The 22,159-nt window shown below is 54.1% G+C and overlaps 1 protein-coding gene across 10 annotated transcripts in view; it reads right to left on the bottom strand.

The window, feature by feature from the left end:
• Positions 1-3,984: 3,984 nt before the first annotated feature.
• The window catches only part of ERMARD (ER membrane associated RNA degradation), a 44,537-nt gene continuing 26,362 nt past the window's right edge, over positions 3,985-22,159 (bottom strand). For 5 of the 10 annotated variants that reach the window (XM_019831527.3, XM_023254617.2, XM_019831528.3 and 2 more), the window contains one exon: positions 21,572-21,760. In XM_019831527.3, coding sequence (XP_019687086.3) covers positions 21,577-21,760 — 184 coding nt within the window. In that variant the 3' untranslated portion in view covers positions 21,572-21,576. Of the gene's footprint in view, positions 5,715-7,274; positions 7,411-9,618; positions 9,699-10,414; positions 11,108-21,485; positions 21,761-22,159 lie in introns of those variants that run through there. The other 5 variants (XR_006598518.1, XR_006598519.1, XR_006598520.1 and 2 more) reach the window with 5 other exon arrangements.

Here is a 22,159-nt window from a genome sequence, read left to right as displayed (position 1 = left end):
GAAATCACTGACGGGGCGCCTGGGTGGCTCTGTGGGTTGAGCGTCCGACTTCGGCTCAGGTCATGATCTCATGGTCCGTGAGCTCGAGCCCCGCGTTGGCTTCTGTGCTGACAGCTGAGAGCCCGGAGCCTGCTTCGGATTCTGTCTCCCTCACTCTCTGCCCCTCCCCTGCTCACACGGTCTCTCTCTTTCTCTCTCTCTCAAAAATAAATAAATAAATCAACATTAACAAAATTCTAGAATATTGTTTAAATTTCCTTTGGAAGACAACAGAGAGAGCCATACCCTATGCTGAAATATGCTTCTAGGGGCACCTGCGTGGCTCAGTCCAACTTCGGCTCAGGTCATGATCTCGCGGTCGGTGAGTTCAAGTCCTGCGTCAGGCTCTGTGCCGACGGCTCAGAGCCCGGAGCCTGCTTCCGATTCTGTGTCTCCCTCGTTCTCTGCCCCTCCCCTGCTCACGCTCTGTCTCTGTCTTTTGAAAATAAGTAAACATTAAACAACAACAAAAAAAAAAACTAAAAAAAAAAAAAAACCACGGATTAGTTTAAACAACCACGAATCTGGAGTGTGAGCAGACCCCATGCTGGAAGACCCTGCGTTATGCAGTCACCCTGTGGAACCCCTCACCCACCCGGAGTCACCACTGACCAGGGAGGCAATCCCTATGGCAGGCGGCTCAGGGGAAAGAAAGCAAGCCCCAAGTTAATAGCTCTCGATTCCACAGTTCTTGATCGCCTCCCCCAGCTTCAAGGTGATATACTTATTTCCAGCTTCACTGCAGAGGAGACAAATAAATAACCCACGTGTCTGTGTTGTAGACCATTTAAAGACACCTCCGTGACACACATACCATCAAACACTGGATACTGGGTGTGATGCTAGAGATTTATGAGTCCAGACACAGCGCTCGGTCTCCCCGTGTCCTTACTCAATTCCCAGGAGGTCGACATCATTTAAAAGCCTGAAGATTGCTTCCTTTTAATGGCACATGCCCACTCTACGTTGGAGGCAGAAATGTCTTTCCACTCTTGATTCCCAGTCAGCACAAAGCCATAATGTGATCCTGCAGAATTGAGAGGTTGACAAACAAGGTCAGGACACAAAGGTGTTTCAGAGACTGCGGCATCCCCTTGGCCCCCCGCCCCTCCCTCCACGGTTACCAAGGAGACCAGGGCTCAGGCCCGTCCATCTTACCAGCAGGCATCTGTGGACTCAAATTTCCTTGTTCTCTTGCTTATTTTTTAGTTGATTCTTAAAAAGGGCTTAAAAAGTGTGCATCATGTCAACTTAAAATTACCGACTTGATTTTTACGTCGCCTACTTACCAACATACCAACCTCTGCCTACCCGCCCATACGTGCCTGCTTTGTTCAAGAAAGAATTTAAGATGCCATACTGAACATCACTTTATTCATCTAAATAAATATGTATATGTTATATGCATAGATTCTGTTTCAAACTCAGAGGAAAAATGTAAACTTTCAATACTGGCACAATTGCACTAGCTCTGAGTTTTTTCTGCTACAGCATTTTCTTAAATTAACCCGACGCCGATGAACTCCAGGTGTGCAAGAAAACGGCATGTCTTTATGGAGAACGGGGTTTGGATGATACGTGCCACAGGCTGCAGCCGTACATAATTACATGTCAATATAAGATTCAAACACTTGGTTTCAAAAGCTGCTTATGGGAACTTTATCTTGCAATAGATCCAAGGTATTTTAAAAATGGGATCATCTTCACTGAAGCTGAAAAAGTATTTAATAAAATTCGGCAGTAAAAGCTTTAATAAAATAGAATTAGATGTTTTCTTAACATGTTAAGATACATCTATCTAAACCCAAAAGACAATAGCAAGTGAAAACCAAATAATAAGAAAATTTAGTAAGATATCAGAGTATAGAATTAATATCAAGAAACCAACAACTTTATAAGATACAATGGAAAAAATACCCCTATTTAATAAGCCAACGAAGATAAAGTATCAGGAATAAATTTAACAAAGTTAAGATCTACATGAGGAACATTTTATTTGAACAAGTGGAGAGGAAGACTCGATATCACAGAATGTCACTCTTCCCCCACTAATTTTGTAAATCAGCATATTAATAAACACGCAATTAATGAAAAAATAAAGATGGAACAAGGTTTTTCTGGATCTTTGTGGGTTTTTTTTTTTTTTTTGGTTTTGGTTTGTTTTTTTGCAGAGAGAAGAGTGGACAATCTTATCCTAATGTTTAGATAGAAAAAAAAAACCAACAAGAATAAGCGGGAAAATCCTAAAAGAAAGGGTTAAGAAAAATACATAGCCCTACTAGCTCTTAAATCATATAATAGTCTTAATAATTAAAACATTGCTGTGCTGGCTCACAACAGACATACAGAACAACATAAAACCATAGAAAGTATAGGTAAATGCAAAACTACGTGAGAAATTAGCATAAAGCACACATGACATTTCAGATTAGTGTTGAAAAACATGACTGGTGAATGGCATTAGGGATGACTGAGTCGCTATCCAGCAAAAAAATAAAAGATAAAAGCCACCCCCATATCTCATATTACACATCAAATTCCAAAAACATCAAATACTTAAATGTTAAAAAATAAAATTGTAAAATAATTGAAATTGTGGCAAATATCTGTATCACTTTGCAGTCGAGGGAAGACTCTGCTAATTTAAGCCAAAAAGCCAAATGCAGTAAAAGAAGGATTTATAAATTCAACCACATAAAAACAAAACTTCTGCATGAAAAACTTGCCATTGGAAGTCCAGATGGACAAAAATATATACATGTCATCTCCTATCACAATCTATATCCTTAATATATAAAGAGCTCCTAGAAACCAATATGAAAGACAAAGATTAGCAACCTAACAGGTAAATGGGAAATTACTTTAACAGTCCAGTGAAAACACAGGAAGATGCTCAACCTTATGAATAATAGAAAACCTACTCAGTTACTTAGACTGTGGAAGTAGAGGTGCTTTCATACATTAAGAGGGTAAATTTTATAAACCATATAGACAATAGTTTGGAAACAGCTATAAAATTTCAAAGAAGTCCTATATCCTTTGAGTTATTTTTCTAGTAGGAACTGATTCTAACGATATGTGCAAAATGACATATATCCAAGGCTTTTAGTCCAGCATTATTTAACAAAAGATTTGCAACAACTTAAGTATACACCAACAGGAAACATCCACACAATGGAATACCATGCAGCTTTTAAAAATGGAGACATGGGGCGCCTGGGTGGCGCAGTCGGTTAAGCGTCCGACTTCAGCCAGGTCACGATCTCGCGGTCCATGAGTTCGAGCCCCGCGTCGGGCTCTGGGCTGATGGCTCGGAGCCTGGAGCCTGTTTCCGATTCTGCGTCTCCCTCTCTCTCTGCCCCTCCCCTATTCATGCTCTGTCTCTCTCTGTCCCAAAAATAAATAAAAACGTTGAAAAAAAATTTTTTTTAATGGAGACGTTCTCCATGTACTAATATGGCAGATGCTCCAACATATACTGTTAAGCAAAAAAGCAAAGTGTAGAACAGTAAGTATGCTACTGCTTGTATAAAAAAGCACAGGGAGAGTGGAAGTGAGCATACATATTCATCCCTGTTTGTACCTGCATTAGGAAACTAGGTGTACATAATAATCACAACTCATATCCTCAACATATAAAGAGCTGCAATCCAAGAAATCAATAAGAAAGATTTTTTTAAGTTTTTGTTTATGTTGAGACAGAGAGAGCAGGGGAGGGGCAGAGAGAGAGGGAGAAAGAGATTCCCAAGCAAGCTCTGAGCAGTCAGTGCAGAGCCCAACGCAGGGCTCAATCTAACAAACTGAGACCATGACCTGGGGTGAAATCAAGACGGACACTTAACCGACTGAGCGACCCAGGCGCCCCAATAAGAAAGAATTTTTTACACAGGAGAATGTAGAGAAACTGGGCAGAGGGGGACAGAGATGAAAAGCAATTACACTGAATACGTTTTCATGTTTTTTATTTCTAAACCATGTGAATTATTACCCATTCAAAAATTTAAATTTAACAAATAGATTTTAGGGGGTAAACTTATCTTTCTTATTTAAAGAACACTTTTATGTTTGAGCTTCACATAATGTATATTACTATTTCCCAACTGGACAGACTGCCACTGACCTCATGGACCAATTATTTTAGCATGATAGACAACAAAAAATTTAACTTAAATAGTATATGGTTTGTGTTCACTCACAAGTTCAGTCAACACTAGTATCTTTTCTTACAATATGATTTTCTGTTTTCTCTTTTTGTCTCTACGAAATATGGACTCTGCAAAACCCCTTGATCAGCTAGCTCCCTGGAACTGTGTTTGGTCACATCCTGCAGAACTAGAACAACTCTGCCACCAGTCCCCACGGCACCACAGGCCAGCTTCTGCGTGGGACAGGTGGAGTCAGGCATTTCCGGTTACTGGAATCACAGCCACGTGGTTCGCTGGGATGTATAGTCAGAGAGGAGACCCCTGGGCGTGTCGAAACCCGGCGTCTGAGGAAATCGACCCTCCAGCCCCGGGAAGGGTTGGGACTCTGCAGACTTCGGTGGGGGGCACCGTCTCTCTCCTGCCACTGTTCCTCTCTGTCCTGTGTCCCAGCGGTGCTGTTTCACCCCAGACATCTGCAGTCTGCCAGTCCTTTCCCGGAACTAGTCAGTGGCCAGCCAGGGAAAAGACGGGAACCATCGATCAGATGCAGGGGAGTCTGGAAATTTGTGATGTTCCCGTGGAGGCTGAGGCTCCAAGTCCCGCGTTGCTGACAAGGCCACAGCCCAGTGGCCTGCCCACGCACAGCCTGTGTCCCCCTGGCATTCGAGTTCCTCTACCCTCTTGTTGACCTGCAGGCCTCGGCTCAGTTCAGGGGCCCTGCTGACCACCCGGCCTGCCCACCTTGTCTCTTGGCCCGGGCTCAGCCCCTGGCCCGCTCGGTCGCTCTGTGACTTGGGTAGGTGCCGATCCCCGTGAAGAGCGGCCGCCGCCTCGCTGGGTGATCTCGAGGTTGATGATGACCGTGGATATAAAGGCAGGTGGGGTCTAGAGGGGTCAGTGTCCCCACAGTCACACCCTTTGGGCTCTGTTTCTGTCTCACCCACCTCTACCCTGGGCAGGCCCCGCGGACCCCTGTCCTTTCTTGTGAGGTGTGCTCGGCCGGGCCCTGGGCTGACGGCCACCGGCCCTGTCTCTGCTCCTGCGCCCGCTGGCTCTGCCACGTGGGGTTCTGGAGGCCACAGCAAAGGAGTCCCGCGGCCGAGCCACCGCGTGTTCTGGAAGAGGTGATGGGGGCGGGGGGGATCTGGGCGACGTAGCAGAAACCATGAGATCGGGCAGGAGCGCCCCAGGACTAGCTGAGCCGCTGGAGGACAGCATTTCTCCGAGGTGCTGGGCTCGCGGTCTGGGGCTCTCAGCCGCGGGGTGTCTCGGGATTGCTCATTAGGCACAGGCAGAAGGCAGGGGGAATGCCATCGGGATTCGTGCCAAGCAGAACCTGGCACACGGGGGCCCTCGGCAGCAAGATGTGTGTGCAGAACCACAGGCGGGGGAGGGACGCAGGGGCGCGGCTGGACGTTCCGACGCCATCTGGACGCGTCCCCACCATTTGTCTGCCGGCTGGATGTCGCACCTCCTGGGTCCCTGTGGGGCATCTGCAGCCATCACACCTTCTTGTTGTGTGTTCCTGATCTGCGCAAACACAAGGCAAATGGGCCCCCTGCTGACTCATCAGGTGCCTGACCATTCCCAGGCCACACTCGGCGGGCGTTACAAGGTACTCAGGGCTGACCCGCTACCCGCCTCCCCGGGAGAGAACAGGAGCCTGGAGCTGCCCGCTCCTCCCTCCTCCCAGAGGTGTGAACGCAGGGCTGGGCCGGACCTGGTGTGCCTCCCTAACCGTACCCCTCCCCTCACCCCAGCTGCCAGCCCCACTCAGACCCCTTCTCCGCCTCGGAAGCCACTCTCTGGTTCTGTAATTTAACGGTCTCACGGATCGATCCTCAAATCCCTGCTTCCTGCTGCGCTCAGCCACATCCCCCCCACTGTTGTCCTCCGCCGTGCCCGCCCGTGCCCGCTCAGGGCAGGCTGACACTTTCCCGAGGCCCCGACCCGCCCTCCTCAGCGCCCGGCCTCCGGGCCGAGCCCCACGGGGCCACGCGTGCTCCCTCCGCTCACCCTCCACCACCGCCGGGTCCTCCAGGCTGCTCACACGGCCACCCAGGCGCCAAAGTCACGAGGCTTCCCGGGCCTCACCCCCGGTCACATCTCCGGGGCATCGCTCTCTTCCCCCCACTCCCTCCCGCCCCAGCTAGGTCCTTCTCCTGCTTTCGGTCCGCTTTTCTGGTCTCGCCAGCGTCCTGCCCTCCTCTCCCTCCTCACACCACAGACCCCACGTCCAAGCAGATGAGGCTACGACCCCGAGACCCACTCACAGTTGGCTCCACGAACAGAGAGAAGAGGAAGCCAAGAGGGCCCTGGTGGCCCCGATCTCCGCCCGCGCCTCCCTGCTGCCCGGACAGACTGAGGACGACGAGCTGAGCCTCCGGGCGCCCACGGCACGGCACCGCTCTCCGTCCCCGGCCCTCCGCCACCGCGACCTCTCTCCTGCTGCCCTCGGCCCCCCTCTGCGCTAGGCCGGGGGTCACATCTCAAATGCCGGAGAGTCTTTGAGCCTCCCGGCAGCACGTCTCCCCCACAGTGACTGACTCGGTCTATTTTTATGTAACTTGCATCCAAGCCACAGAATCTGAATAATCGGCTGCCAAAGGGAAGGGAAAGAAAGAACCCGGAATCCAATCCAACCCAGTCCCCAGAAAGAACCGAGAAGCAGGAACCCAGGCCCTCGAGGCACTGAAACCAAGGGGAGGCTGAGATTTCTCAGCCACCTTAGGTCTCCCAAGGTGGGTAGTGAGGGCGGGAGGACAGCTCCGGGCCTGGGGCTGGCGGGCTGGAGCAGAGTCGGCCTTCTGCCTGCAGGGCCTCACCTCTCAGACCCTCCCCTCCTCACCTCTGAGACCCTCCTCGTCTCTCAGACCCTCCCCTCCTCACCTCTGACCCTCCTCACCTCTCAGACCCTCCCCTCCTCACCCCTCAGACCTTCCTCCCTCTCAGACACTCCCCTCCTCACCTCTGACCCTCCTCACCTCTCAGACCCTCCCCTCCTCACTTCTCAGACCCTCCTCCCTCTCAGACCCTCCCCTCCTGACCTCTCAGACCCTGCTCTCACCTCTCAGACCCTCCCCTCCTCACCCCCTCGGGGTTGCCGTGGGGATCTGTTTCTGGACGATGTGCATCAGGATGACCATCTGCAAAGGTCCCACGGAGGGATCCAGAGGCCGTCTGCAGGGAGCCACAGGAGGGGCACACGGCCACCCGCTGGGATGTGCTGTGGGGGGGGGGCGGGGGGGGGTGGAACGTGGCCCAGGGCGGCCTCCCTGACAGGAGAGGCCGCCTGGAAAGGGCCAGCTACCGTTCTCCTTTCCCTCACACGCTCTCTGAGCCTTAGTTGCCTCGCTCTGAACTGGAGTTAATAACAACATCTGGCTCGGGGCTCCGCACAGACGTGAGCCGTTAATGATGGCCACGCACTGTGTGTGGAAGCGAACGGCTCGCTCGGCTGGGCGGTATTTAACATCTATGGTGATGGGCTGTGCCTGTGGGCTTCACAAACTGAGTTTATGACTGGATTTTGAAGCTAACGTTAAATGCTGTTCCTTTAAGGCAACTAAATGATGTGTCAGAAGAGCTTCCTGCCTTCGCACAGGGACTTGCGCGGATGAACTTAAGATCTGATCTTAGATCCTCCCTAAATCCTCCCGAAGTCATTCGTGTTGCCCCTTCCCACGACCCCAGGGCACCCGGTGGGAGGAGGCTGGTCCGGGTCTTCCAGAAAGCAGCCCGCAGCCCACAGCCGCTCAGACGGCCGGAGCCCCGGCAGCCGCGTGGGCAGCTTGCGGTAACAGCCAGGTGGGAACTGGTGTCTACACTGACAATAACCAGTTGTCAGAAGACACTCCCCACGGCACACCCACACCCGCACGCCCTCCCCCGCGGGAAATCCAGCCCGCCCTCAGACAAAGAGCTCCCCCTGCCCCAGACGGCGCCCGCAGTCCCTCTGGACCACCGCCCTGCTCTCCCACGCGGGAAGGGCCGCGCTCCCGTCCTCGCCCCTCGTAAGTGGACGAGTCAGTCAGTGAACCCATGGTGAGCCCCGCACTGACCAGGCGTGGGTCCTGCGGGCCCTGTCCTCCATTCCGGCCCGGTGGCTGGCATGACGCCTTCCCCCGTGTGTGAGCAGCACTGGGGACAGAGGCACATGTCCCCCATGTGTGAGCAGTGACGGGGGGACACGTCCCCACGTGTGTGAGCAGTGATAGAGGGATGTGCCCCCCCATGTGTGAGCAGTGACAGAGGGACACATCCGATGTGTGAGCAGTGACGGGGGGACACGTCCCCCTGGGTGTGAGCAGTGACAGAGGCACACGTCCCCCCGTGTGTGAGCAGTGACAGAGGGACACATCCGATGTGTGAGCAGTGACGGGGGGACACGTCCCCCTGGATGTGAGCAGTGAAAGAGGCACACGTCCCCCGTGTGTGAGCAGTGACAGAGGGACACGTTCCCCCATGTGTGAGCAGTGACGGGGGACACACCCCCCCCCGTGTGTGAGCAGTGACAGAGGCACACATCCCCTGTGTGTGAGCAGTGACAGAGGGACACATCCGATGTGTGAGCAGTGATGGGGGGACACGTCCCCCCGTGTGTGAGCAGTGACAGAGGCACACGTCCCCTATGTGTGAGCAGTGACAGGGGGATACATCCCCCCGCGTGTGAGCAGTGACAGAGGGATGTGTCCCCCTGTGTGTGAGCAGTGACAGAGGACACTTTCCCCCATGTGTGAGCAGTGACGGGGGACACGTCCCCCCGTGTGTGAGCAGTGACAGAGGCACACGTCCCCTATGTGTGAGCAGTGACAGGGGATACATCCCCCCGCGTGTGAGCAGTGACAGAGGGATGTGTCCCCGTGTGTGAGCAGTGACAGAGGACACTTTCCCCCATGTGTGAGCAGTGACGGGGGACACGTCCCCCTGGGTGTGAGCAGTGACAGGCACACGTCCCCCTGCGTGTGAGCAGTGACAGAGGGACAGACACATCCGATGTGTGAGCAGTGATGGGGGGACGTGTCCCCCCGTGTGTGAGCAGTGACAGAGGGACACATTCCCCCGTGTGTGAGCAGTGACGGGGACACGTCCCCCCGTGTGTGAGCAGTGACAGAGGCACACGTCCCCCATATGTGAGCAGTGACAGAGGCACACGTCCCCCCGTGTGTGAGCAGTGACAGAGGCACACGTCCGATGTGTGAGCAGTGTTGGGGGGACGTGTCCCCCCGTGTGTGAGCAGTGACAGAGGCACACGTCCCCCATGTGTGAGCAGTGACAGAGGCACACGTCCCCCTGTGTGTGAGCAGTGATGGGGGGACACGTCCCCCCGTGTGTGAGCAGTGACAGAGGCACACATCCCCCCGCCACCCCCATGTGTGAGCAGTCCTGGGGGCGGGGGGCACGTGTCACCTGACCCAAGGTCACAGAGGCTCACCTCCAGGGTGGCCATCATCAGCTACAGCAAGGAGGTGTCAGTGCGAAGTTCCTTTGCTAAACGGCGCCACCACGCGTGTCCTGGAGAAAATGCACACGCCCTGTGTCACTATGGCCTCCTCACGCAGCTCTGGGAAACCCCAAGTCTGTTCCCAGGAGCGGCTTCCCAATCAAATCTCTAAAACGCAAAACAAATGTCACCAAGACATGACCAACCATGTTTGCGCAGACAGCCCCCTCTGGATAGGATCTTGGGCACCAGGGCCCCTGCCCTGAGCCTGGAGCGGGGAGCACACTGTGAGCAGTTGGGGGAGGGAGCCGCCTGCTCTGAGCTGGTGGGGAGGGGGAGGGCATGCCCCTGCCCTGAAGCAGTGGCGGGCCGGTTGGGGCAGGGGTGGGGTGGGGGGCTGCCTGTCCTGAACTGTGCAGGCATCCCATGAGCAGTGGTGGGGAGACACCCCTGCCGTGATACGGGGGGGATGGGGTGCCTCTGCCCTGAGCCAGGGGGGCTGTCTTGAACGGTGGGGACATCCCCATGCGGGGGGGGGGGGGGGAGACGATGAGCCGAGGTGGGGGCACCCCGTGAGGGGGGGCGGAGGGAGGGGAGAGGACGCTCCTGCCGTGAGCCAAGGTGGGGAAGGAGAGGATGCCCCTGCGGTTAGCACGTGGTGGCGGGTGGGGGGCGGGCCCTGCCGTCAGCCCAGGGGACAGACAGGCCTCTCTGTGCACAGGCCACGAGCCACTCCAAGTCACAGCCCAAAGGGTATTCCTCGGGTCGACCCCAAGTCACTGCTCACCTCTAACCTGAGGCAGAGGACCCGTTGACCTGACACAGCAGCTGGGGAAGGTGAGCCATGCTGAGGGTATTGGGTACGTGCCGTGGGTCAAGTCCCCCGCTGCAGGGCAGAAGTCCACGTGAGGACGGGGACTCTGGCTGGCAAGCTGGCTGCGTGGCAGCATCCTTCAGCAAGTCAAAGCAAGAGGGCGTCTGGCCCTTGCTGGTGAGCTCTATGTGACTTCGGCTGGGATGGGACCAGCACAGAGACAGGTGACATCCGTGGCTGAGTCTGCAGGAAGGCAGTGGCGCCTCGGTGTAGCTGAGTGTGCACCGGGGGGTCAGCAGGGCCTCCCGGAGGCAGGAAGACAGCCCCGGCCACTGCGCCCATCACCTGCCCCCAAAGTCCCCACACTACTCTGTACAGGAGGCACGCACTGGGTCTCAGGGCTCCCAGGACCTTGTGGAGGACATCCTCACGGAGGCTGGCTTTTTGCTGCATATTCCCAAGGGGAGACACTTGTCCCACCGCTGAGCTCAGACCATGCAAGCTGAGTGTCGGGGCTGGCTGCGCCACTCTTGAGGCCCGGCACAAAATGAAACTCCAGGTGCTCCGCCGGAAAGCTGTTCTTTCCTCCACGGTTTCCGTTAGGGGCTGGGTCGCGTCCCCAAAGTGCGTATGTTGAAGTCTGAACTCCCAGACCTCGGAACGTGCCTGTATGTGGAAGTAGGGCTTTTAACAAGGTGATTAGGTTAAGACGAGGTCTTCATGTTGAAGACGAGATCGACACCTACAGCCAGTGGCTCTCGGTAAGCAGATGGCCCTCCACAGTGTGTGGGCACCCGGGCCACCAGCTAAAGGCCTGAACAGCTGCAACAGAGCTTCCGCACAGGGGAAAGCCTTCTCCCCGTGGCTGGAACACGAGGTCTTGCCCCAGTGTCCAGCCTGCCCTGCAGACTCCAGCCTTGCCAGCCTCCAAACCCAGTGAGCCCATCTCCAATTTCTCACCAGAGGCCAGACATGGGTTCTGTTGGTCCCGTTTCTCTGGAGAACCCTGCCTGATGCTCCCCGTGCCAAGGCCTGGGGCTCAATCACGTCCACACGCTCCCTCTCACCACAGAAGGTGCCCTGCTTGTGGGTTCTGGGGATGAAGACACGGAGGTCTTGGTGAGGGTGGTGGCGGCCCCCGGCCTCCTGCAGCGGCAGGAATGAAGAAGGCCTATTCTAGCTTCCTCGTTTGTGTCTCTACAAACACTCGGTTTTTTTCCTTTCTCTCTCTTCGTATTTGAAGCAAATGCTGGTTCAGACTGCAAGCGTGGCTCCCCAGAGCCGTCAGCGCCCTCCCCTGCCCAGCCCGTCACAGGAAACGTGCCTGCCTTGATCCGCTTACGCAGGCTGTGCCTTTCCAGGAGCCCTTCCGTTTCTTCAAGGTCGTCCAATTTGTTCACAGCAGTCTCCTACGACCCCCTGCAGTTCAGTGGTGGCAGCTGTAATGTCTCCTCTTCCATTCAGGATTTATTTGGGTCCTCCCTCCTTCCTTGGTAAGTCTAGCTAAAGCTTTGTCAATTTGGTTTAGATTTTCAAAAAAAAAAAAAAAAACCCACTTTTGTTTCTATGTCATCTCAGTCTCCATTTATCTGATTTATCCTTCATTCTGCTAAGTTTAGATTTAGTCTGTTCTTGTTCTTATCTGGTTCCTTGGGATGTAAAGTGAGGTTGTTTCTGGGAGATCTTGTTTCATAATGTAGGCATTTATCACTATAAACTTCCCTTCGGAACTGCTTTTGCAAGTTGGGGTATGATGTGTTTCTGTGTTAGTTTGTCTCAAGATTTTGAGACAACTTTTTGATTCCCTTTTTGAGGCCTTTATCGACGGTTCAGGAGTATATCAATTTCCACAGATTTTTTTAGTTTTCCAGTTTCCCTCCTGTTGTTGATCTTTAGTTCCACAACATTACGATTGGAAAAGGTACTTGATGTGATCTCACTCTTCTTAAATGTGTTGACACTTGCTCTGATGCCCGTATGTGCTCTGCTGGAGAGAGCCACATGGACACTCGACAAGGATGTGCGTTCTGCTGTTGTTGGACGAAATGTTCCCCGTTAGGTCGATTTGGTCTGTTACTCAGTTTCCTTATTGATTTTGTCTGGATGATGTACCCACTGTTGAAGTGGCACTAAAGTCTCCTGACACCATTGTATTGCTTTTCTTCCTTTCGTTCTCTAAATATTTGCTTTATGTATTTAGACGTTCCAGTGTTGGGTGCGTATGTATTCACAGTGATCAAACCCTCTTGATGAATCGCCCCCTTTATCCCTATGTGATAACCTTCTCTGACCCCTGTGACAGATTTTATCTGAAAGCCTATCTTGTCGGATGAGTCCAGCCACCCCGGCCCTGCTCTGGTTCCACGTGCAGGAAAACCTCACTCCATTCCCTCACTTTCAGCCTGTGCGTATCCTTAAAGCTAACGCGAGTCTCTTGTAGGCAACATATTGTTGGATCTTGGTGTCTGCTTTTTTTTTTATCCAGTCGGCCATTCTGTGTCTTTGGTTAGAAAATTTAACCCACTTCCGTTAAAAGTAACTAATGGTAGGTAAGGACTCGCTATTGCCATTTTGTTCATTGTTTTCTGATGGTTCTGCACTACTTTCACTCCTTTCTTCCTTTCTGTCTTCCTTTGTGACTTGTTGGGCTTTTTTGTGGTAGCCTATTTTGATTCCTTTTTCTGTAACGTTTGTGTGTCTACTAGAGAGGATTTCTTTGTGGTAACCCTAAGACTTACCTAAAGTGGCTGATAGTTACAACAGTCTTTCAAGCTGATAATAACCTCATTCATTCATACACAAGCTCTACGCTTTCATCCCCATCGGATGCTACTGATGTCACATTTGACATCTTGTAAATCGTGTGTCCATTAACAAATTATTGTAGCTAGTTATTTTTATTATTTTGCCTTTTAACTTCTATACCAAAGCTACGTGATTTATGCCCCAACGTTACCTATTACAGGAATCTGAATTCACTACGTATTTACCACTACCACTGAGTTTTAGAAGTTGTGGCTTTACCAGTTTCCAGTCGAAGAACTCCCTTCAGTATTTCTTGTAAGGTAGGGCCAGTGATAATGGACCCCTTCAGCTTTCGTCTGTCTGGGTAGATCCTTATTTATTCTTCATTTCCAAGCAGAGCATTCTTGGTTCGCGGTTTTTACTTTCAGCACTTTAGGACAAGGACCTACTTCAGAATCTGCGGTTGGGTCTGCTGATGGCGGCCTGTTACCAGGTGTGCAGACCAGTGTGGTTCCCACGCAGTCCCTGGGCCAGCAGGACTGGCCCCAGATAGCAGCTAAGACGGGCTGGCGCCAAGCGGCAGGGCTAATCCGGGCCCAAGGCCAGGACTGAGGTCTGCGGGATCGCCTCTAGGGGCACACACAGGTATGCTTCCTGTTGGGTCCCTGGGCAGGTGGGTCCACTCCCAGACCACAGCTGAGAGGGGCTTCAGGCTCCACAGTCCGATGGAGCTCAGTGGGCCTGCCTCCGGGGACACAGAGGAGCAGTGACACACCCACCTTGTGCCCACTCTGAGTCTCGCCGAACCCCCGCACATCATGGGTCCACTGGCATATTTTGTTCACGCGGCATCACGAACACTGTTACATGGACAAGGCAGCAAGGGATGCCAGACAGGTACCTCCTCTGTTCACACAGAGCCCACGGTCCGCCAGACTTCACTTACAAAATTCAAGTTCAAAGATAAAGAAGTGTCAGAAGATGACACCACAGAGCAGCAAGCCCAGTCAGTCCTCTTGAGCACAGGGTCCCTCCCATGTGACCATGCGGTCTCACTGCCATGAGGCCAGCCCCGTGTGTCCTTTGTCACACAGCCTTATCAGAGGCCACCCACGAAGGAACTAAGGACACAGCTCCCCAGAGGTCCCGTCTCCCCACCAGGGGTGGCCTGAAACCTCCTCTCCGATCCCCCAGACAGCCTTCCACACACAAGCCTCTTAGCGAGATCAGCAACACTCTCTTAGGGCTCTGGATTCTCGCTCTCTCCATTTTGTCCCACACGGACTCTTTGGCCCCTCAGCTTTGCCATGCAGAGTATGTGCCCAGGGGTTTTCAGCTGGAACTGTTTTCCAAAATAGTTCCTTTCCCTCAATGCCAGAAGCAGATATCCAAAGAAAACTTCCTTAACTAACAGAATATATCTACAAGAAATCACTAAGGGACACATGGCTCAGTGATGGAACATTAGAAGGAACAAGGAGTTGTTCCTTACTTTCCATGGTGCCAACTCCTGTTCTCACTCGCAGAAATGCCCGTGCACAAGGAAGTGACCTGGGAGATACGTTCCCACCTGTGGTGGCAACGTGGAGAGCCTGGGACATCATGCAAAGGAACCAAGATATTTTGCACAGAAGGTGTTTATTTAGAGGAAGAACGTGACCTGACTGGTGGCTGGGGAACATAGTTCTCTGGCCCAGAGAATGGGCTGGAGAAGTGAGAGAAGCCAGGGTCTCGAGCAAGCCGTCAGACGGTAAGGACAGGCATGGGCAGTACCAGAGGTGGTGGGATGGAGGGGAAACTGTGAGGTGAATGCAGGCACATGCTCCTGAAGTTTCTAGCACTGATGTCTGGGATCCTGCTGGTGTCTTTGGTCAAGATGGAGCACACTCAGGAAGGACTCAGGGAGGAGGAGGCTACATGAAGGAACACGGTCGTGGGTGCTGGTGCTAAGTGGTCCAGGAGGCAGAAGATTGCCTTAAGGTCAGGGCTTGAGATAGTTGGGAGTCATCGGTATAAAAGTGGGAAAAATAACTTGCAATTTAGAGCAAAATCCTATCACACCTTTTTGTGCCTCCTGAGTGCTGGGCCATTCATCTGGGTAGAGAACTCTTGGGTTTAGAAAAGCAATCTGGTTGGACATCTTGTTTGAGAAAAGTAAGACTCCCCCTTGTAACAGCTTAATGGGAGGTAAGAGCAGAGAAGAATTAATTTCTTGGTGATATGAAGTGAGAGAGACTGAATCCCCTTGGACAGCTCTAGACAGAGGAGGTGAGAACCCAAACAAGTGGGAGAAAATGGGGATGTAAGGAGCACTAGGGAAATAGGGGGTCGGGGTCCCCAGGACAGACACGGTCAATGAGGAACCCCAATGACGGGCTGTTTTGGGGGAGACTGAGGACTGATACTCAAGTGGAAGCGGCTTCCTTTTCTGTATGACTGCGGGGACTTCCGCAGAAGGTGGCCCCACAGCCAGCCCTGTGCTGGGGTGCTTGGTGGGCACAGGGGGGGCAGACCTGGGGTGGCCACGAGCACACGTGACCCCTCCTTGACCCAGTGTCAGCGTCTTCTTTCTTTCACACTTTTTTTTTTTCAACGTTTATTTATTTTTGGGACAGAGAGAGACAGAGCATGAACAGGGGAGGGGCAGAGAGAGAGGGAGACACAGAATCGGAAACAGGCTCCAGGCTCCGAGCCATCAGCCCAGAGCCTGACGCGGGGCTCGAACTCACGGACCGCGAGATCGTGACCTGGCTGAAGTCGGACGCTTAACCGACTGCGCCACCCAGGCGCCCCTCTTTCACACTTTTTATTTCCAGTCCGCGTGAATCTGCTGAAAGCCTCAGTTTTCCCACACCAACCCAAGTGCCACCTCGTGGAGCACCCCAAGTCTGCCCCGGGGGGAATGCACGCTTCATCCACGCACAGCATCTATTTCAACAAACGCTCACTCCACTTGCTCTCGCTCTGACATCACTTCCGCCACTGACTCACCCGGAGAGGAACGTGCTCGTTTACAGCCTTTGGTGCCGCTAGCCCCTCACAACAGGGACAGAATCTGTGTTCATGCAAACTTGAGCCATCTGGTTTTGTGAACAACATTTCTAACTGCAAACCCACAAATCGGCATTGTTGGTATTAGTGTTGTGAACTCGAACTTGGTTAACGGGAAGGATGACTCTGCCTTGGGTGTGCTGACAACAACCAAATTTCTGTGGCTGCACAACAAAGGCCATACACTTGGCAAAACCCAAAGAGCGGGACGAACCTGATGTGCAGGGGCTCATTCTGCTGCTAAGAAACTGACCTCTTCCTGCTGCTTTCCAGAAAACATCCAGGAACGTGTCCTCCGAGTGGTCTGCCCAGGTCCTCACACCTGAGCAGTGGACAGGCACACGGCCAGGGTCGAGGTACCAGTCTGGGAGGAAGAGAGGTCGTGTGGGCGTCCAGGACACTTCCGGTTGGAGAGGGGGGTGCCCCCACACGTGTGGGCAGAGCACAAGGCTGGGGAAGCTCACAGGGGCCGTGGGAGCAGGCGCCCGGACGGATCACACACAGAGCCGCTGTAGTGGGTGCACAAGGTAGGGTCTGGTGGCCTCCAACCCCAAGTTCCAGAGAGCCCCCGGCCGCAGGAACATCCTCCCACAGTGCCTGAGGCTGGCCACTCCTGAGGCTGCTGCCAGGAACCCTCACAGATCGTCACCTCTGCCTCTTCCTGCTCCCACACAGGTAAGTGCGTCAACCCCAGCAGGCACAGTGAAAAGTACAAAGTTCCACCAAAAAAAAAAAACTGTTGAATTTTTCCAGATTGTATCGGCAGAGTACTGGGGAGTACACGCGGGGATCAGTAACGCCTAGGTGCTGGGTGATAAAGAGACAATACTGACCCAGGCACAAGGCCCTGAGTTCTAGACTTCACGACGGCCGCACCAAACACACGCACTTGGCCTAGCTTCCCTGACGCACTTCAGAGGAAGAGGCCCCAAAGCTCAGGGAGGCAGGAATATTTGAGTTTTGTTGGTTGTTAATGAGGGGACTACATTGCCAAGAGCATCTACAAGCAGCATCCAGACACTGAGAAAACGCACTGGCAAGGGGACCCTGGCATCCCGGGCAGGTCCGCAGCGCTGTCCCCTTCAGGCGAGGACGACAGAAGAACTGCCACAATCTGCATTACTCAGTTTTATCGGGAAGGACCTAGAGCGCCAGGTCCTGGAAGGACTGAAAAATAAGAGTGTGCATGGGCGCGGTTCTGGCCACGGCGGTTCCGGCCATGGCCGCGGGGTCCCAGCACTAAGCTGGCGATCAGACCCGCAGAGACCCGTGGTGGCAGCCAGCTCACCACGGGGCTCCACGGGCAGGAACATGTGGGCAGTCCTGACGTCACCCTCGGTCTGGTGGACGGAGATGCCACTAAGGTCATGCAACAGAGAACCCCCCCCACACACACACACCCAGCAAATTCCCAGGACTGAGCCAGTTCGCAGGCCCAGAACCTCTTTCTCAGAGGGATGGCTGGGTCCCCTGGCCCTCAAGGTCTAGTGGAAAAGGGAAGCTTACAGCATGGCCTCTTACCTCCAAGATGGTGAAACCAAAAGCCATATTGCTTCGATGGGAATTTCTGAGGTGAGTCCCCATGTGACCTGTGCCCGTCTGGCCTACGAGAAGGCAGCCAGATGTCGGTGAGCGGGCACGGGTTGAGCGGCCAGCTCGGCTGCAGACGCTGCCCCGGATGTGGCTTCTTCAGATCAATACGGCCCGGCCTCTGGCCTGCAGCCTGCCGTGGCCCCTCCCTGTCCGCCTGCTACCAAACCTACCGGCAGCAGGCCAGACAGCGCACCTCCACAGGCTTGTGTATGGGCTAGGCCACCTCCCCGGTTCTTCGGCACATGCCGGAGCCCAAGGCCGTCCCGCAGGCCAGTCCACCCGTGGATAATGTGTGCACCCAGGAAATGAGAGATACCCCAGATGTCTGGATGAAAGACGTGAAGGCCAAAGGGTGGGGCACAAACCCACAAGAACGCAGGGGGTCGCAGTCCGGAAGGTTCCAGGGACCCAGGGATCAGGGAATGTTCCAGTATATCCTGCAAGGGGAAGAGCTGTTTCTGTGTCTTACGCCCACTGCCACTGGAATGAAGCAAGTTAGCAGGGAGCCTCTTTTGGGTTCTGGGAGTAACACTTGGCCTTGCTGTCCTGACATTAAATGAACCCATAAAACCGCCAGCTTCGCAGGAGGTCCAGAATAAGAAAATGTTCCACAACAGGTTGATGTGAAAGCTGCTGTCCCCCTCAGACCGTGGTGCCGACAGGATCCCGCAGCAGGACGGACCACGGTGATCATTCTGCAGTTCTTCTGGAGCCCAAGACAAAGACTGCACTTGGCCATGGAGCCGGTCAGAGCGTATCTGACCCTTTGTATCATTAGGCCGGGCAGCTGCTGGGGCACTTCACCACTAGACAGAAGTCACACACACACACACACACACACACACACACGGGCTCGAGCGTGTCCCGAGGGCACAGGCTGCACACGCAAATGGTTCAGATCCCAAAGCACCTACCCTGCTACACCGGCCCTTCGTCGGGTACCCACGGTCTCCCGGAGTTTCCACTGATCAGACGCCCGATGTGAGAAGGTCCTACTTGATTTCTGTACAAGACCACTGACACCAACTAAAGACGAAAGTTGTAGCATCACAGCCTCAAGGGTGACCCTAAGGGAGGATCGCCAGGTGTCCCGTGGCAAAGCGCGGCCTTAGGCGTTATCTGCAGAACAACTACCACGGTTCTGTCCCAGAATGCTAGGGGCGCGTGCCTGGGAGGGGGCCCTACCAGGGCAGGCACCACACGCAGTTGTCCACGTTCCCCGGACACAGCGGAGCCAGGAGGACGGAGCTACAGGAAAACAGGCAACGAGAAAGCGCTTGGCTAGACGGTCAGTGACGGAGCAAGACTGGAAAATCGGTGGCAAGTGGTGTCTAAGCTCTGGACAGGGACCGCGGAAGAGGGAAGTGCTTAGGCCTCCTGAGAAGAGCCGCGGGCAGAGGCCGTACCCCACACGGGTGCCCGCCGCCGGCACCCGGGGACGCAGTGGCCTGCCCCTGGACGTGACTGCTCTCGGTCAGCGGGCTCACAAAGCCTCCCTCACTGCCGTCGTTCTGACAGCACTGCTTCCGAGAAGCCCAGCAGGGAGGCCCGTGGACCACACCCGCCGCGCACTCCGAAGCGGCCGGCTGGAGGACGTGGCGGGGGACAGACGCATCTACGCTGGCTGGCAGCCGTGCCTCGTGGGGCTGCTGTCCCCCCAGATGGGCCTCATGCCCCGAACTGCCACTCAGCTTACAGCGCGTCTCACTGCCAGCACACAGGTGTCGGAAGCACGAGCGATGGGAACGGTTCCTCTCCTTACAGTCCCGGAGCCACTAGCCTGTCTCGTAATTCTGGACTGTGCTGCTGGAAGGTTCCTGAGAAGCTTCCACAGAGGGACACGGGTGCCCCGCTGGCCTGCAGGCTGAGAGGCCGCCCGTCTCCCCGGATGCCTCGTGTCAATAAACAAAAAGGCCAAGAGGGGTTGACCGTGACGGTGTGGGCGACTGCTCCTCACTCGCTTAGGGACGGGCGTGCTGCCAGACAGGGGAGCAGGGACGAGCGTGTCTGGAATCGAGGGGTCATCTGGGGAACCTCCGAGTATTCCCACATCCAGGGATCAGAGCCGGTGGGAAACTAGTTGGCAAAACCAGAAAGACTTGAGAGAAACCCTTCGGGAAAGCAGCCTGGGCCACCGTACCAGGTAAGTGGCTAAGGGCAGAGGAACACGGAATGTGCTGGAGAAAAGGGGATTTTTAATACCAACTTCTGCAGATCACCAGGTGCACAGGCCCCACCTATTCCTTCGCAGGTTTGGTAAGTATATGGGTTCTCTTGTCTGCCCTTTTCCGGTCCAGCTCCAACATCAGCAGGGTTAAGAGTGGTTACTCCTACAAATGGTCACTTAGAATCTGGCCAAGGGAGGTTGTGACCACCTGCCAAAGAACACGTCCCAGGAGCAGAAACGGGGACTTGTGGGATTCGGGGTCTACACTTGCAAACAGCAAGGATGCTTCACAGGGGCAGAAGCTCGGTGCTCTGCCTTCACCCAGGAGTTTAGTTTATTATTTTTTTTTTTTAATTTTTTTTTTCAACGTTTATTTATTTTTGGGACAGAGAGACAGAGCATGAACGGGGGAGGGGCAGAGAGAGAGGGAGACACAGAATCGGAAACAGGCTCCAGGCTCTGAGCCATCAGCCCAGAGCCTGACGCGGGGCTCAAACTCACGGACTGCAAGATCGTGACCTGGCTGAAGACGGACGCTTAACCGACTGCGCCACCCAGGCGCCCCCACCCAGGAGTTTAGTTTAAAAAAGGTGTGGCGGGTACGGAGTTGGCAAAGGGATGGACGGAATGTGCCAGAATGTCTGTCATCCCACAGCACCATCCCTCGACGCTGTTCTCCGACAGCAAAGAAGCCAGAAACGCACGTGCTGGATGTCCTTCCTTGGAGGGCTGTGGGTTAGAACCTGCCGGCCAGGTTTGCAAAGCAGAGAGGAGGCCACAGTTCGCTGTACGTGGCCTAGCGCACATGCAGACCTGGGGTCCGGACAGCCTCACGGGGGCCCTGACGGCTGCTGGCTTTGCGGCTGCCACCTGAGACAGACGGTCAGACAGCTGCAGCGGCACAGGGAGCCCTGGAGAAGCGCAGACCTTGGCTCTCTGGGCTGGACTGAGGTGGCTGCACCCGTCCCTCACCCCTCCGGCTCTCCCTGCTCCTGCACGGGACTCTCCTTACCCTGACACGTGCCCGGGCTCCTGCTCTCCCAGCCACGTGCTGCCCGGCGCCCACGTCTGCCTGGCGTACCTCCCGGGAGCTGTTCCTCCTGACCCTTCCCATGGGACCTGGATCGTCCAACCTCACTCCCAGCTCCGGGGATGAGGCCAGACTGGCCCAAGCTCGCTCTCTGTGTCCCGGTGGTTGCTCAGGACTGGACACCTACACAGCTTGGCCAGTGAGTACAGACGGTGGCAGGGTCCCGGCCACAGTGACAGTTCTCAAGAGTTCTCTGGGTGACATGGGGTGAAAAGCACCCCCCACCCCTGGACACTGTGTCATGGCGGGGGGGGGGAGGGGCACCAAACTGCCATGGCCACTTGGTTTCGGGATGGGACCCAGCCTGAGTTTCACACTGACTCAGGAACAGCAAATCAGAAAACCGCAGAGAAACGGAACTGGATCCCTGATCAAACAGACCCTGGAAACCACCCTACCTTTGGATTTTCAATTTCCATGCAGGTAAATAAAGCCTGTGTGGACCGGGTTTCTGGATGTAGCCCAAAGCATCTTGACCTGTAAGTGCTTTCACGGAACCCCTTTACTTGCGGATTTCCCGGCTAAATGTATTAACATCTGTTTCTTCTCACTGAAAGTCCAAATTTTCAACAGAGCTGTACGCGTAAGAACGATCGCTTCATTCCACTTGTTCCTCTCTTGGCTGGTGTAAACCACCAGGTTCTCCGTGTACTGCAAGATCGACTTTAAGAACCTGTTTTAATAAAAAGAAATGAACTCCTTTATTCTAACATAGAATGCCCCAGTGATTTAAATGCACTCTCCTCCTTTTGGGATCCAAACTATTGGACTTAATTTCTGTCTGCAAACTCGAGAGAGAGAAGTACACGCAGAACGGGAACGGGAGCACAGGAGTCAGAGGGAGATGCCGAGACGCCTCCCGATTGGAGAGGGGGCTGCACTCCCGCGACTTTTACACACCCGGGGGCTTTTCAAACTTACTCTCCGCTCCGGTGAAATGGTTTTAGGAGACAGAACAGAGTTCCAGAAAGGGTGTTAAAGTCCACATGGATTAAATGCCACGTGATAAACACACACGCACGTAACGGGGAACAGGCGAGCCCCGGGGCCCCGCGTGCGGGCTGCTCTCAGT

The sequence above is a fragment of the Felis catus genome, chromosome B2 (assembly GCF_018350175.1).
Source record: "Felis catus isolate Fca126 chromosome B2, F.catus_Fca126_mat1.0, whole genome shotgun sequence".
NCBI classification, from domain to species: Eukaryota; Metazoa; Chordata; class Mammalia; order Carnivora; family Felidae; genus Felis; species Felis catus.
This window is presented reverse-complemented; position numbering and strand designations above follow the sequence as displayed.